This window comes from the organism of the source record quoted next, unplaced genomic scaffold (assembly GCF_019419815.1).
Source record: "Pyrus x bretschneideri cultivar Hongxiangsu unplaced genomic scaffold, Pyrus_bretschneideri_v1 Contig49, whole genome shotgun sequence".
In the NCBI taxonomy this organism is placed as follows: domain Eukaryota; kingdom Viridiplantae; phylum Streptophyta; class Magnoliopsida; order Rosales; family Rosaceae; genus Pyrus; species Pyrus x bretschneideri.
In genome coordinates this window covers 2,004,210-2,020,665 of record NW_025999786.1, presented here as the reverse complement: position 1 = coordinate 2,020,665, position 16,456 = coordinate 2,004,210, and the positions used below count along the sequence as shown (strand labels likewise).

The 16,456-nt window shown below is 37.6% G+C and overlaps 3 protein-coding genes across 5 annotated transcripts; 1 reads left to right on the top strand and 2 right to left on the bottom strand.

Annotated features, from left to right (window-relative positions):
* Positions 1–656: 656 nt before the first annotated feature.
* LOC125470162 (plant intracellular Ras-group-related LRR protein 1-like) lies at positions 657–2,647 on the bottom strand. Its single transcript, XM_048568755.1, has 3 exons — positions 1,786–2,647; positions 1,530–1,696; positions 657–1,439 (listed from the first exon to the last, which is right to left on the bottom strand). Exons 1-3 carry the CDS (start codon positions 2,542–2,544, stop codon positions 806–808), a joined length of 1,560 nt encoding a protein of 519 aa, XP_048424712.1. The 5' UTR covers positions 2,545–2,647; the 3' UTR covers positions 657–805.
* Positions 2,648–4,328: 1,681 nt separating this feature from the next.
* On the bottom strand, positions 4,329–8,255 carry LOC103931954 (pentatricopeptide repeat-containing protein At2g17525, mitochondrial). The gene is made up of 2 exons (XM_009341484.3): positions 8,048–8,255; positions 4,329–6,451 (listed from the first exon to the last, which is right to left on the bottom strand). The coding sequence occupies exon 2, from the start codon at positions 6,359–6,361 to the stop codon at positions 4,424–4,426; it is 1,938 nt and encodes a 645-aa protein (XP_009339759.2). The 5' UTR covers positions 6,362–6,451; positions 8,048–8,255; the 3' UTR covers positions 4,329–4,423.
* A 1,401-nt stretch (positions 8,256–9,656) lies between these two features.
* On the top strand, positions 9,657–16,150 carry LOC103931953 (cleavage stimulating factor 64). 3 transcript variants are annotated; one of them, XM_009341481.3, is made up of 10 exons: positions 9,657–9,962; positions 10,178–10,256; positions 10,816–10,990; positions 11,534–11,567; positions 11,669–11,913; positions 11,989–12,066; positions 12,781–12,816; positions 12,921–13,388; positions 13,701–13,964; positions 15,616–16,150. In XM_009341481.3, the coding sequence occupies exons 1-10, from the start codon at positions 9,932–9,934 to the stop codon at positions 15,763–15,765; spliced, it is 1,560 nt and encodes a 519-aa protein (XP_009339756.2). In that variant the 5' UTR covers positions 9,657–9,931; the 3' UTR covers positions 15,766–16,150. The 3 variants fall into 3 exon arrangements, with proteins under 3 accessions (XP_009339756.2, XP_009339755.2, XP_009339757.2); XM_009341480.3 differs by having other exon boundaries at positions 12,915–13,388; XM_009341482.3 differs by having other exon boundaries at positions 9,658–9,962; positions 12,915–13,388; positions 13,701–13,949.
* Positions 16,151–16,456: the final 306 nt, after the last annotated feature.

Below are 16,456 nucleotides of genomic sequence, written 5' to 3'. Positions count from 1 at the left end.
GTAGTTAAAAAAAAAGGCATATGATTTGTGTATAATACATACAGTGCTTTCGTGCTTTCCTTTTATTAGCTGAAATTGAATATAAAAATACAGTGCTTTCATGGTTTCCTTTTATTAGCTGAAATTGAATATAAAAATACAGTGCTTTCATGGTTTTTCAATTTCTTAGCCTAAACATTTATCCACCTAATTTAACGTGTCCCCAAGCTTTAACTCTTGAATGGAGGGGAGAATGGACGGGACAACAAACCAGCAAGTTTTGATATGGCAACATATTTTGTATTAAAAAAATCAGAGAGTAAATTTATATTGAATTTACCATTCACGAGATTTAAACTTAAAAAAAATATATCAAATAACTATTGTACTAAGTAAATTCCCTTTAGTTATTCGCTCACGTAATGAACTAGATAAAACAAGTGACCAAAGTTCACATATTTTGATGTTTTGTGTTTTTGTGTGTTTTAAGATAAGAGGAAAACAAAATTAAAGTTTTAAGGAGTAAAAATGTCATACTCCTTGCTAGAAGAAAACACTTATTTTGATCCCCTATCTTCCTCTCATTGATTCAGCTTCACTTCCTCCACAAAATTAAAGTTTTAAGGAGTAAAAATTTCTAGCCATGAGCATAAAGCGAATCCGAAATCTCACAACTGTTGGGGACTGAAAGAAGAAAATTTGTTGAGGCTTCCACCTTTTCCAAGCTAGAAGAGTTACAGGAAATACAAGTAAAACGAAATAAAGGAAGAAACAGAAAGGAAAAAGTGAGCACAAATTACGTGCAGCAAAGAACCCTTGCATGAAATTATAGCTGCTGGTCAAGAATAGGATCTCTAGGAGCTCTTGGAGACCCCAGATACTCAGAAACACCCGAAACATAGTCCTTCAACCAGGACGTGCTGCGTGTCAACCATCCTGTTTCTTCTTGATCTTGAACCTGAAGCATGCTTTTCCTCTCTTCTTCCACCAGTATCTCCAACCATCTCTTGGCCATGAAAACCTTGATAGCTACCACACCTTGTTGAACTATGTCCGAAGGTGGAACCACTAGAGGGTTCCCGTCCACGTTCAGTTTGGTCAAATTGTCAAGGCGGCCAAAGGTATCTGGAAGAGCATGAATCTGATTGTTGCTGATATCAAGTTCCTTGAGGTTGATTAAATCACCAAAGGTGTCGGGTAGCTCAGTTAGATCGGTAAAATTACTGGCGAGATTAAGTATTTCGAGATTGGTCAACCGACCAAAGGCCAGAGGAAGGCCGCGGAGCTCATTGAAGTGAGCATCCAAGCAGCGTAAAGACCTCAGCTCACAAACAGAGGTAGGAAGTGACCGAATCTTGTTCAACTGGATAGAAAGCTTCTGTAGATTGGCCAACTCGAAACCAATGTTGGTTGGCAGGTATGTGAGGCCGTTGTAGCTCACATCCAACTCCGCCAACGACCTAATCACATTTCACAAAACCAAATTACTATTCATTCCATTGCTTTGTCACTCAAAATTCGAATGGATTAAAGACAATAAATTTCTTTACCTGCATTGACAGATGGAGTCAGGAAGGGCACTTAGCTTGTTCCCAGTGGCATTCAGGACCTTCAACTTTTGCAACGCCCCAATTGATTCCGGTAGTGACTCCAAAAGGTTTGAAGACACATTTAGCTCTTCAAGTTTCTCTAATCCACCTATTGACTCAGGAATAACCTGTCCAAAATGTTCTTTTAATTCCTAATCTAATCATAATCTCAAGAACTTAATCGAACCCAATCAAAACAAATCAAACCAAATCAAACCTTGAGTTCATTGCTGGAAAGATCCAGCAGGAGCAAACTGTGAATGGAGCCAAAGGCCTCGGGCAAGAACCGTAACTGCCGACCCGAGAGGATGACCCGATCCAGAGTGGTCCGGGAGGCCTCCTGAAGAATCCCAGCCACCTCCTCAGGGACTTGGTCGTTGATCAAACCCTCATCACCGCCCTCCTCCTTCTCCTCATCAAATTCCACGACCCCAGCCATGGCCGACTCGTAAATCTTGACGAGCCTCTGCTCGGCGTCCTTGAGAAGCTTGTCGTAGGCGGAGTGCAACTCATCGAGCTGCAGAATCGCAGTGTAGCCTTGCTTCTCCTTCTCCGCCGCCTCGCGGAACTGAGCCTCTTTGTCGGCCAGGCGAACCCGCCACTGGAGCCTGTCAAAGTCAGAAGGGCGGGGAGAGATGACAAGCTCCTCTAGTCTCTTGGCCAAATCGGAGTCGATTTCACAGAGCCTAACCTTGGCGGTGTCGACGAGCTCGTGGTCGGGTCGGTCGCCGAGGGTCTTGAGGGCCGAACGGGTCTGGGAGACGTCGGCGACGGCGCGTTGCATGGCGGCGAGGACTTTGGGGTCGGAGAGGTGGGGCATCTGGTTGAGGATGGGGGGCTGGTCGGAGGGATGGGGGTCGATGCGGATAGTGCAGAGGTGGGGAGGGGCGGCGGGTGTTGAGGGCTTGGGAGCCAAGGAGGGGAGGCGGGACATGACGTAGGAGAGCATGGGGAATTTGGAGGGGTTGGGATCCATTGGATGGGATGGGATCGGATCGGAGAGACGGAGAGAGGATGGTGGTTCTGTCTGTGTGGGTGGTGACTTGTGCGATTGAATTGAATTGGATTGGATTTTGAAGGCAGGAGGAGGAGGAGGTTAGTCTGAGACTCTGAGCATCACAAAGTGTGTGTGGTTTTTGTTTTGGAAAAGGGCGTGAATAACGGAATGGATGATGGAGTTGACGAAGTCGGACACTGCTACTGTTTTCACGCCATCAAAATTGTGATGCAATACAACAGAGATAATATTACGTGTTGACATATATATCTTTCCATAAAATTAGAGAAACTAAATTTATACATAAAATTTGTTAATTAAGTAACATGAATGTTGATGATGGGATTATAACTTAAGCGTTGATAAATATGTTCATTATTTTTAGGAACACATCATTGAGTTTGCAAATTTTATCTATAAATTTAGATTCCTTAACATTACCTTAATCCAAATCGCTAACATAAGTGAGTATAATAATATAAAAATATCTTAACAGACTCTCAGTCACCTTATAGTTTAATATTAATTTTCATGTTACTATTATTTGTATCATCTTTCCAATAAAGATAGGACCCACCAGTAGGTGTGATCTCATCTTTATTAAAAAAATAGTACAAGTAATAATACAACTAAAGGGTAAGAATAGTTTTTTTGTAAAATATTATGTTAAAAACATGAGTTGCCATTTTAAAATTTAACATCAATTTATATGTTAATATTATAAAATATATGCTTAAAAACATAAGTTATCAGAGAATTCGAAAAATGAATCCTCTCAGGATCCACTTTGTGGGATCCTTAGAATCCTCACATCCTAATCGTTCATCGTATATCGTATGATCAATTTTCGTCAGATACTATTTGTGTTTAATTTTAAATAAAAAAATCAAATGATCTTTAACTGTACAATACACGATGAATGATTAAGATGTGAAGATATCTAAAATCTCCCCAAAGTGAATCTGGACATAATCCAATTCCGGAGAATTCTTCGAAGAGTCGTATACCTAGACCGCAACTTTGGAAATGTAAAAAACTCGATGCAACTTTGGTAATGTTTCAATAAATATTAACCTTAGAATACAATTTAACCGATTCTCAGAATCCTGGTTAAGTCCTTTGGATGCAGAGATCGGCAAATCGATGATTGCGATGCCATGGTGGAGTCCATCTATTTATTATTGTCATCCATTCTTCATTTATTTATTTTGTTTCTTTATTTATTTATTTTTAGTTGCATTATTTATTATTATTGTCATTTATATTTCTTTTATTTATTTACTTTGTTATTTGTTCTGGGTTGCATAACTTGCATTATTCATTTGTCTCTTCTTTTTTGTTATGTGTGGGTTGTGTTGGTATGCGAAGGTAGTCGGAACTTGTGTTCTTGTCAACATCTGTTAAAGGTTTATGTTAACATATGCAACAATTATGATTTGTAGAGACTTGTCGAGAGTAAATACAAAAAAATTGTAAGGTAATGCTTAAAATTGTTAAGGTAATACAATACACGTAAAAAATATTTTATTGTATAATAATTTTGCAAACACTATTAGTACAACAACACATGATGAACCAAAAAGTCAACCTTAGCCAATGTTTAAAATATCGACATACAAATTTATGAAAATATCAATGGATATATCGTATTCGACGAAAATTATGAAAATTTGCAATAGAGTGAATATGTCAACTCATTCAAATTTAGCCGAAATTAGAGAAAATTTCTTTCAAAAAATTCAAGGTTCAAAATTTGCAACGGATTCCCACAAAATTTATGTATTGCATTGATAAATATCGTCAATATGCATTGATTTTCTTATATCTTGCCCATACAGGTTAGACATGCATTTAATTGTCAATAATAGTGTAGCAAGCTATTTACATCGATTACACTTCTTCCCTTCAACCATACAGTCTCTTCACTTAAACAAAGAAGCAACGAGTTCCATGTAAAGTAATCTGGAACGATGCCCCTTTCTACCATCTGCAAAACCAGTCTCAAAGCCTTCTGAAAATCCCCCATCCGGCAAAGAACAGCTACCAACGGACCATAACTTCCACCATCTGGTGAGCAACCTCTCTCAACCATGTCCTCCACAAGTTTCAGTGCACTACCAACTTTCCCTTTGTCACAAAACGCATTGATCAGAGGATTAAATGTCGATGCAAGAGGAAAGTAACCATGACCAATCATCTCGTTCATTAGGTCAAATGCTTCGCGAACAGAGCCTTCTTGGCAAAATCTATGGATTAGACGGTCGAAGATTATAGCACTTGGAACTCCATTTTCTGTAATCATCTGATCATAAACCTTCTTTGCATTCAATGTGGCGCCCTCTTCACAGAAACCTAAGATTTTCAAGCTTCTATCAACAGCTCTAGGAAATAATTTCCCCAAACTGGTTAAAAACTCAAGTGCTTCGCCTAAACGATTTTCCTTATACAACCCATATAACACACTATTATAAGGAGAGATTTGGCCCCCAGAACCGTGTTTTCTCTCATTCATTAGTTCCAAAATTTCAAACCCTCTTTCCATCCTTCCTGCTCCACACAAACCTCTAATTAATGTATCGTACGTAACAAAATTCCAGTAGATACCATCTGTTTCCATATCCTTAAACAGATCCAGAGCCATATCCAACATCCCAGACTCGCAAAAACATGAGATCAAGACATTGTAAGTATCAACATTTGGAAGGCATCCTTTTTTCTCCATTTCCTCCACAATGCGAAGACTGAGTTTCGCTTTCCCTAATCTACAAAAGCCCTTGACCAAGGTGTTATAAGCTACCACATCCACCAGTCCTCCCTTGCTCTCCACTCTCTCTATAACCTTGAGAGCTTCCATTACACGGCCATTGTTGCAAAGAATTTCCAACACCTTAGTTACAGTGACAACATCAGGCACAAACCCCAAACCAAAGCACTTCTCTAGCAGAACAAGAGCTTGCACTAAATTCTCTTCTCCACAATACCCAGATATCAAAATATTAAAAGTCACGTCATTCGGTGCTTCCATCTCATTCATCAAGCTTCTCGCTCTACCAACTTTCTTGTTCTTGCCAAGTGCATGAAGCAACGTGTTATATATCACAGTATTTGGGGTGATTCCCCGAGTCTTCATTGCTTGCAAAAGCTTAAAACCATCACCAATTCGGTTCGTCAGGCAAAGTCCTTTCATCAAGATACCAAAAGTATAACCATCGCCTTCAATGCCACTTTCCATCATCTTCTTCCTGTAAAACTCCCTAGCTATATCTATATCTTCCTTCACAAGAACATCAAGTATTGAATTGAATACCTTCAAAGAAGGTTTCTGGTCATACTTGTAAACCAAGTCAAGCACTTTGATCACTTGTTTTACCATATGGGCACGGCCAAGACCTCGAATGATGGTGACAAAGATGTCTTCATCCGGGGGTTGTCCAATTGATGTGGGCATTTCATCAAGCAGTTGGTGAACGGTGTCAAAGCGGTGGAAGGTGCACAGCTTGTGGACGAGAGCTCGGTAAGTGGAGGGAGAATGTGTGAACTTGGGGAGTTTGGAGGCCCATTTGAAGGTTTCGAGGGCTTGGGCTGCTGATTTTTGGTCTAATAAAAGCTGGGCAATGTGCTTATGGGATGGAGTTGCAACTGATGACGATGTTGGAGACAACGATGACATGGCTCTAATAAAATGGCTACGATCCACATTTGGAAGCTGTGAAGGATTGAAGATTAGAATGGCCAATTCACCTCTATACTGGGAGAGAGACTTACATGGTAAGGATCTGAAAACAAGCCTGCACATGGGAATCTAATGAAGCAGGTTTTCTTAAGTTTCTTGACAGAGCAGAGCCCCGTTGTCTACCTTCTCCTCTTGCTCACCCTTGATCTATTTCTGCCAATCAAACACTAAACAACGTAAGATAATACATAAAATTACCAAAACTCCATTGTGGCAAATTACAAAGAACTCTAGGTTGAACTGTGACTATAAGCAATGCATTAGAATGCTAACATAAATTTGGAAGCCAAGAAAGATGCTAATAATATTTGAAGGTCATTTCTTATTCCAGATATTTGGAAGTCATTTGAAATGGCAAATCTAGACAAACTTCATTCTGTAACTCAAAGACTAAAACAAATAATAATAAAAAATAAGCTTTCGCCCCAACGAATCATTTGTTCACCACCAATTACCATTGATAACAACTGCCACAGAAACTCTTAAGTCTAGAGCACATATTGTCACCCCGCGAACCCTGAGTCATGATAGAGGGTAGCGTTTATTCTATTCTACCGCTGCATCTAACTTTTGGGATAGAATGCTTACGTACCTTGTGATGGGATCAAGCCGATCGTAATTCACATTCTAACAAAATCTAGCAAGGTGCCCTAAGTCCGCATTATAAGTCGTAAGATACTGTCTGTCTTTGACTAACTAACAAGGTCCCTAACCAATGACCACAAATTTACATAACTGTCAAGTTACACTAGCATTTTTAACCAAGCCATTTTGCTACTGCATGTAAGGTCATACTGCGGTTAAATTGAATTTCGCATAATCCATGGAATTCAGAGAAACCACTATTATTGTAACCGAAAAGAAAATACTAAAAAAAAAAAAAGCCAGAAATTCATATCTCAAAATATGATACAGGAAATATAAACACGAGCACAGTCCGCACAGTATTGTAGGGTCCCCAACATCCTCCTAAATGCACCAATTCCGTAACACTTCCCAGGTAAATCCGTAATCTATACTAAAATCTTAATTATCCAAACAATTAACTGATACACTATAAGGATTAGGATTTTAGCAATCATATTAGACCAAAAGTCTTTCATCGCTTGCTTCCGGGAAGTAGGAAACTAAAGTATCATTAAAGATAATTCATTTAATTAAAGGCAATTGATTCATGAATAACATAAGCCAAGTAGTTATAAAACAAAACAAAACAAAACAAAACAAAACAAACAAACAAACTGTCGGCATTGAGTTTTACCAAATAATTTTAATTTTGGTGTTCTTGGTTCTTCGGGAACCAAACGCGGAACAACCACTTTCTTTTCCCTCCAGCTTATTCACAAGAGGAGTATGTCCTCCGGACTCAAGCTTAAACATCTAACATAATTCCAAAATTTCAGCTCCTAATTAACTAGTTTTTTGTTTTTCTTTTTTTCTTTGAGGATTTTCCTCAAACACGTGGTATGCATAACGCCAAGGACACCTTCCACACTCCGATACCCTCTCCCGGACTTGGGAAGGAGAGTTTCGAAACAAGTTCAATGCAGGCCAACACATTACATTATACCAGAATGCAGTCAGTCAGCATTTAAATAAAAACAAATGAAGTATCTGCTGCCTGCTCCCAAAAAAACAGTAGACATGGAGGCAACTAAATCGTTATATTTTACAACCACTTGTGAATGAAAGATGAAACTTGTATATTTTATCCAAACGGACGAAAGGAGTTTTGCAGAGAAAAATTACCCTAGAATTCTGGTGAAGCGTACCCTCGTCGGAAAAACTCCTTGGACTGTTAAAATGGCGGAGAAAATGTTTGGATGGAAAGTCTCCACCCGTTAAAATGGCGGAGAGTGGTTGCTCGTCCCAAATGAGCGGTTGTTCTTCTCCTCTTGTATATATCGTCTGATACTGGTACTTGAGCCTGGAGGAGAAGACAAGTGCGGGAGCCGTTGTACAGTTTTATCTCTGTTTTTATCGAAGTTACAAAATTACCCATAGTAATTATAATTCTACTTGGAATGTAATATCCATCCATCTTATTTTACTTCTCACACACCATTTTAAATTTCGACCGTAGAATTGGATGAATTGAAGAAGATTAACGGACAAAAATTATCAAAAGTATGTGAGAAGTAAAATGAAGTGTGTGGATAGTAAATCCCTTTTACTTTTCTTGTCACTTCAATTTTTTTTTGTTTTTGGGAATTTGTGTTCCATTATTTTTGTCTGTGAATCATTTATAATACCATATTTTGCCATTTTCTTATCTAGAACTCCATAACATTACAATTGATTAACTAAGGTTAAAATAGTAATTTCAGCATAAATCCACTTATTGGGTAGTTACTTTCATTTGTTAGTTTTCGTCGCAAATTAAAAGTCAACTAGCACACGTTTAGGCCTGTGAAAGGAGATTAGTATATAAGTAATTGTTGGAAAATATTAGTATTTAGGTTTATTTTAGTACTTAAGTTTTGCTTGTTAGTTTAGGACTTGGACCTAGTCCATCTAAGTTATGGTTTCTTAGGTTTAGTTCTTTATAAATATAATTTGTAATTTAGTTTAAGAAACAAGTCATTCACAATGTAGTCTCTTGAAATTTTGTAGTCGTTTCAACATTTTTGTTTGTTTAATAATATTCTATCTTGTAGTCTTATTCGTGGCACACTCTGATATTTAGCTGTATTGAGGTAAGTTATGAATCCAAAAACACAGATATTTGATTGTGGATTTCTAAATACAACCCACTTTATTTAATTTCATAATTTAGTAAACATATGAAAAGTTAAGAACCAGAGGAATGTTCACGTAACCAAAACATAAGAATGAAGGACTCGTAGAACTTATAAACATTGTTAATATCAATTCTGGCTTTATTTTTAAGTAGTCGATTATGAATTTAATGGGAAACTTGTACTTTTCTAATTTAATATCTTAGTAAACACCTGAGAAAATAAAAAAGAGAAATAAATTTTCATGCGTATTTTAGTAAACACGTGAAATGCAAGAGTTAAAATGTACTTATTTGGTATGACAATAAGTATAAAGGTGTACGAGAATGAATGAATATGAGATAAACAAACCTTTATATTTATCCTCATTCTTTATTGTTTATGTATGTCATATCCAAAATCATTAGCATCAACTATTATATAACATGATACTTGGACTAAGAGCAGGAGATTTGGGCTAAACCACTTAATGAACATGTCATAATAATTTGATTTCGAACTCGTAATTTAAAAATTTAAACACTACAAACATTTTAGATTTAATATATCGTACGTGTAAATATCACTGATATTATTCTCAACTTTTAACAGCAGGCTCTTAAATAAGACAAAAAATCCAATTGACAGTACACATTCATAAACAGCCGTTTCTTGCTTCTTCTGTTTTCCTCCACCAAATCGATCTCCTCTCTCTCATTCCTCTCTCTCGACCTTGTCTGCAATTGCCTGCCGCTGCTAGCCCTTTCTTCTTCACTTCGTATTCCCTGAATTCACAATTCCCAAATTCGTCTCGGCGAGAGGAGTTAATCACCGAAAGCGAAGAACAGAAAAGGATGTTAAGAGGGAAGAAGATGAAGCAGCGCTTCACCTTCTTCTTCTTCTGCTCTTGAGATTCATGGCCACTTCTCAGCACCGCTGCGTTTTTGGTACTCTCTCTTTTTCTCTCATTCATTCATTCATCCTCTCTTTGTTTCCCTTTGAATTCTTGCAGCTTCGATTTTGATTCGAAATCAATCGCAACGAGTTCAATTGAGTCCAAATGCCATTTCTTAAGGGTTTTGCAGAAATTGGGTTGAAGTTTTATATGGGTAATTTATGATGTTAATTTTTTTTTTTTGTGGTTGAATTATTTGTGATGCAGTGGGGAATATACCTTACGATGCCACTGAGGAACAGCTTGTAGAAATCTGCCAGGAGGTTGGTCCTGTTGTATCTTTCAGGTCAGTCGGTTGACTCCCTTCCCAATCACAAACTTTACGATTTTACATAAACCCTAATATTTAACTCTAATTCTGCTTTATGTTGTACTTAGAGACTGATTTATCATTATTCCGAAGAAAAAACAGTTTAATTTAATTACAAATTTTACGAACCCTCTTCTTCCTGTCCTTTTCAATTTTAATTTTGCTGTTACGTTTCACTTAGAGACCGATTTATCGTTGTCCAGAAGAAAAAACAAATATAATCTTTACCTTGCATAATTTAGATGCGGTTGAATTTCAAAGGATGTTAAATAGGTTGTTCTTCTTATGCTAGTGAAGCTATATGCTGTAGGATGTTAAATACGTTATAAATGTGTACAGTTTTTAAAGTGCATTTATAGGCGAAGTTCTATTAGCTAGCTATTTTCGTGTAGCTGATGTTACAATATTTTTAAGGTTATGAAGTAAGTGTACTGCATAGCAAGTAGCCAAACTTAAGGCGTTCTGGAAGTAGCTGAATATTTTTAATAGATTTTTCTATGCATCCCTTTTCCATTTTTTTTTTTTTTTTTTTCAGACTAGTCATTGATAGAGAGACCGGGAAACCAAAAGGTTATGGGTTTTGCGAATACAAGGATGAAGAGACTGCTCTAAGTGCTCGTCGCAATCTTCAGGGTTATGAAATCAATGGCCGGCAATTACGAGTTGATTTTGCTGAAAATGACAAAGGCACTGACAGAAGTCGAGAACAGGTGAATAGGAGACTTTTAGCTGCAGTGTTATGCCATTTTCTTTGCTTTTCTAAATTTCTTGAAGTTATGTAATTAGCATCACTGTAGTCTTTTTTCTTTTACTGTCCCCACTCTATTATTAGAAGTGGCTTTACCAAGCTAGAAGGATATTTTATAGGTTCTAAATTCTTGGATGACGAGTCTGACCTGGATTGTCCAACATTTTGTTTGCTTGACCATTGGTTTGGAATTAACAGTATCTAAAAGGGCTGGACTACACTTATATTTTGGCTGTTTTCTTTGGTTTGTCAGACATATTTTAGTCGGTTAATCTGTTTCAAGATTGTTTGCACTCTATATCCCTCCTTTTTTAAATGATCTTTATTCTTTTGAGATCAGTCATAGTACTGTTTCCTTGGAAATGTGGCCAATAAACCAAACGAGTGAAATAAATCATCTTGGTAGTGATAGTTGAATAGGGGGTTATGCCAGGATTGCGTATGTGCTAGTGCATATAAATGTTGGTTTTATTGTAAGCTTAAGGTAATTTTTCTCCATTTGCAGGGTCGTGGTGGACCAGGACTGACTGCTAATGTTGGTTAGTTTTCTTCTCTTTTTTCTTGTTCTTGTTTACTGAGTTATTATTTGACTTAAGAGAGGTCTGAATTGTGCTATCTTTTTCTTTTGGTTCCATCATAGACCCCCATAAGCAAGTAGGGGGACCATCTGTTCATGCAGAATCTCTTCAACATCAGCCAATTGGTCTCCATATTGCTATTACTGCTGCTACGGTCATGGCAGGAGCTCTAGGTGGTGCTCAGGCTGGTTTGCAGTCAGCTCAAAGTGGCTTGCAGAATCAATTGGCACCACCAAATGATCCCTTGACACTTCATCTGGCCAAAATGTCTAGGGGTCAGTTGAATCAAATTATGGCGGAACTCAGGGTTAGAAATTGAAGAAGCTTATTTCTTTATTTTGGATCCATCTTGGTATGTTTCTCATACTTTTTCTAATTATAGGTAATGGCTATACAAAACAAAGAACTAGCTCGTCAACTATTGCTTGCAAGGCCGCAGTTGCCAAAAGCCCTCTTCCAGGTGAATATTGACTATTTGTATTAGAGTTTATGTGGTACAGATTTCAACCAGTAAATTTCCTTTTTGATACTACCCTTTTGTTAAAGCTTTCATGCATATTCTTTTGTAAATATGTAATTTTGTTTGAGAGGTTTTCCTGATGTCTGACCATAAACTTCCTGGAAGAGTAGATTTGATTGAGCTGTATATTTCTGGTTTCCTTGTCCAGCGAGGTCTTTCAGACATGCTTTCTACAGAATTTTGTTTTCCCTCTTTTTGTCTACATGCTCTTTTTACCCTCTTTGACTTCAATTTTTCTTGAATAAGGTGAAGTTTTTTGAATAATTAGTTGTAGACAAATTGTTGTGTCAAATTGGGACTCTCTTAACTGAATGAAGCATATTGGAATGACCACCATGTGTAGGCTTTGCGTTCTTTTAGTTAGGAAGCATGGAGTAAAAGCTGTTTACATTGCAGTTATGAGCATATAACATCCACATTCATCTGCATTGAGTTTTAAATCTGAAACACTCATCTCAATGCATTGAGTATCTATGTCTTGAAGTAGAAGCATTCTTGTGTCCCTGTCATGCTTTTGGTTACCAGCTAATGATCTAGATGATTCCACACTGGAAATTGAAGGGCCAACATACTCCATAACCTTTTACACTTGTGCTTTTGTGCTGTTTATTTTGCTAAATTGTTATAGTGTTGATATCTTAACTTTGTTTTCAGGCACAAATAATGCTTGGAATGGTGAGCCCACAGATGGTTCGTTTCTCCACCTGGAACTTTTGTCATATCAATATTGTTAAGTACTTGTGCTTAATTAACTTATTAATGGTAAGACATTGACTTTCCTTTTTCAGTTGCAGATGCCAAATATCAGGCAAGCTTCAGGTCATACCTCACAGCCTCCATTCAACGAGGCCTTGCAGTCTGGGTTGGTGCCCAATGTGCAAGAAGGCCAATTTTCTGCTGTACCTCAAAATCCATTGGTTAGAAGCCAGTTTTCTGCACCCCAACAGCAACCCACGCAGCCTCGAATGCAGCTTCCACAACATGCAAACCACCATGTTTTGCAACAGGCCTCATTGCTGGGGCAATCGGGAGTTCCAACACTTCCTCCCATACACCCTCAGTCTTCAAGTGGTTTGTCCATTCGACCCCAAACTCAGCTTACAAATTCTTCTAGTTCAAACCAGAAAATGCAGCCTTCTTTACTACAGCACCCGGGTCAGGTTGGACGTGCAAATTTTGGGCATAACATGCAGATGGTTAATCCAATTGCTACTGTACAGCATTCTTCTTTACCTCGTCCTCTGTCTGAAGTCAGCTCCCAGGTGCCATATTTTATAGTACTTGTGATAATTTTGATTTTGATGTTACGTTTGATTGAAAAAGAGGATTGGTTGCATAGGCGGATAGAATAATTAGTTAAGCTGAACAGAAACTTACATAATGCATTATGCTTGTTGTGTTGTATTTTAGTTGACTTTTATAAAATTTCTGGATGAAGGTTGTGTTTACAAAATTCAGAGGACTAGGGTGCGAAAAAATTATCTGACCTCCATCGTTTTGTTATTTGTGCTTTTAGTTAGCTTTTTAGTTTTTGTCATTGTTTGTGTTATCTAACTTTGCTTTATTTGTTACAGCCTGGTTCTTCAATGTCTTCGGGAATCAACAAGGACGCTGATAGATCCTTTCAAATGGTTAACGATTCTGTAGAATCAGTCAAGCGTTCTTCAAAGCTAATGAAATTGGATGATGGAAGGGGTAGCTCTTTGTCAAGAGTGGGTCTTAATGTGCCTAATGCCAATGGGTCTGTATTGCCCCATGCTTTGCCTGCGAAACCTGTTCATAAGTCAGAAGAAGTACAGCACTCTGAGAAACAGATTTCTCAGGTAATGTCTTCCCAGGTGATTACTTTATTCCAGTTTATTGTTCACATTTTCGCAGCTAGTTCGGTCTTGAAACGAGAAAATTTTGTGTGAAAAGAAAAGTTGTCTTGCTGCTCAGTGACACTGATTTTTTTGGTATCATGAATTGCTGGCACAAATTTTTATTAAGATTATGTTGGGGCCTGTGCCTCCAACTGAAAAGTATTAACCAATTGGCAATAGGTGGATTCCTAAAATCTTATACATTGAAATATAAGCCTCAGAATACCTGATGTGAGAATTGATATACTTAATGCATCCCCTCACATGTCCGCTCACATGAATTTATATTCTCCCTTATATTTGAAGTGGAGCAAGTTTTACAAAAGTAGGCTTGAAACCTGACGAGCTGCTTGTTCTGATATCATGTTGCTTCTACAGCATCTAATAGAAAAACCAAGTGCAAAGGCATATGATTTTTATGAATTGAAATGTTAGATAGACAGAAAACAATGTGGGACTTTATATTCTCAGCCAATTGGGAAAAGTTTTGTGACATTCCCCATATTTTTGTAGCTTAAGCATTGCAAAATTCTCTCTGATAAAGGGGCTAATTTTCTCTTAACTAGTGGATAGAGGTTCGGAAAAGAAAGTCATTTGGATACTGAACTATTGGTTTAAATCATCTGTAGTGATTAATCAACATCTCAAAGGATTTTACTTGTGGGTTCTTGATGAACTAGCTTATATAACGTAAAGACTTAAAAGGAGTTTAGAAGTGATTTAATGATGCAAGAGCCAATTTTTTAGTATGATAAATAAGCTCATCCAAGTACCAGGCACTACATGATTGAGTGCTTGTTTGTTACCTGGAATTAATGTAATTTACACTTGTACTCGAGGTCTATTGTTTTGGATTCCTACTTGAGTTGTCTTTGACCCTATTTATGTTACATGATCAACGTCTTAGGTGTCATCAATTCTGCGCTTTAGAATTCCTAAGCATATTAATTTGGGTGTTTCAATGAGCCATATACCATTGTAGAATGGAGCAGAATAATGGATAAGTTTCGTTTTGGTGCCTAGGATCAGTCCATATGATAGACCTTGGATGTTCCTTGGAATATGCAGATGGATAGAATAGGAAGGTGGGTTTTGTGAATGTAGTAACAGGCTCTTCCGACATTGATAATGCAGGTGCTAAGAATAAGTTCGGGGTATGGAGATTTGCTTGGTGTAACAGGGGCCAGCAATTAATAGGGAGTGATGGTATTTCTTGAATTAGTACAAAGAGGTGGAGGTGAGGATTGAAAGGCCGTCTAGAGAGTTCAGAAATTCACATTTTTGTGCTTTTCTGAAATTGTAGCTTTTTGACAAGTTGTTCCAAAAGAAAATTTAGAATGCTAGCACATATTAACAGTATCTAACACGTGCCTAGAGTTTGTGCTTCGGTCATATGTGAACGCATGTATTTTCAGTTCCTGTTTTAGTTTTGAAGCATTTTGTGAGATTGTTGCTCCAGAATCTTGATGCAATTTACTATAGTATGCAGTTAATTTTTTTCACTGTTTATATGATTGAAGTTTATTATAATAAACTTTATTCTTCTCGAAAAACAACCGGATAAGAGATACTGCTCCAATTTGCCATTTGATCTGGAGTATCTGACATCATGATTAATCTTTCTCAGTCTGAGCTTCCCCCTGGGGTGGAGTCTGCTCTACTACAACAAGTTTTGAGCCTAACACCGGAAAAACTGAGTTCATTGTCTCCGGAACAGCAACAAGAAGTAATAAAGCTCCAACAGATGCTTCGGCGAGATCAGATTCAGCCATTGTAGCAGAGTCATAAATGGCAGTTTCGATGCAGCAAGTTGTTACATGTGCAGGTACCAACTTGCTTGCTAGAGCAACAAAAGGCGTGGTATTGATTCAATCAATTTTGATTGTTTGTAAGCAGTATGTTCACGTAAGGAGTCGATTCAGAGGTTCTGCAGTGCAGGAGTACTATAGTATAGTTTGTATTCGTGCAGCCTACACAAAGCTTGTGTTTTAGTCTAGTCAGTAAATTAGTTAGAATAGCAAAATTTTGTCTGTATCACAAACATTTAAATCTACGTTCCCTCAGCTAAAATTTGTTGCTTCACTTTTGGCAATCCTTTGCTCCAAACAGTTGTGTACTTTGCTTGAGTCGTTTCGTCTACTAAAGCTTCATGGATCGCTTCATCATCTGTTTCGTCACTTGTTTCTCCTCAGTTGTTTTGTTATTTACAGTTACTTGGAAGTATTGAGGGTGTATGACTCGATGCCCGGCGAACAAGGAATAAGAACATTTACAAATTTGCTTGCAGGGCGGTCGTTTGTCTTTTAATTTATGGTTGGGAAATAATTTTGTATTTAAAGGTTGTGGTCAATAATTGTATTTGAATAAATCTGATATTTTGTGTTAGATCATAGACCGCGGAGATGCATAATCATTGTGATGATGCATTACACATCATGCTCAGTTTTGGGGAAGGGATTCAAATTTGG

Bases quoted from the DNA above. Each gene is read 5' to 3' on its own strand.
- LOC103931954 (XM_009341484.3), bottom strand. From the start codon at position 6,361: ATGTGCAGGCTTGTTTTCAGATCCTTACCATGTAAGTCTCTCTCCCAG.
- LOC125470162 (XM_048568755.1), bottom strand. From the start codon at position 2,544: ATGGATCCCAACCCCTCCAAATTCCCCATGCTCTCCTACGTCATGTCC. The intron at 1,697-1,785 runs GTTTGATTTGGT...CATTTTGGACAG, and splicing joins TTTCCAGCAATGAACTCAAG to GTTATTCCTGAGTCAATAGG. The intron at 1,440-1,529 runs GTAAAGAAATTT...AAATGTGATTAG, and splicing joins GACTCCATCTGTCAATGCAG to GTCGTTGGCGGAGTTGGATG.
- LOC103931953 (XM_009341480.3), top strand. From the start codon at position 9,932: ATGGCCACTTCTCAGCACCGCTGCGTTTTTG. The intron at 11,568-11,668 runs GTTAGTTTTCTT...GTTCCATCATAG, and splicing joins AGGACTGACTGCTAATGTTG to ACCCCCATAAGCAAGTAGGG. The intron at 12,817-12,914 runs GTTCGTTTCTCC...TTCCTTTTTCAG, and splicing joins GAATGGTGAGCCCACAGATG to TTGCAGATGCCAAATATCAG.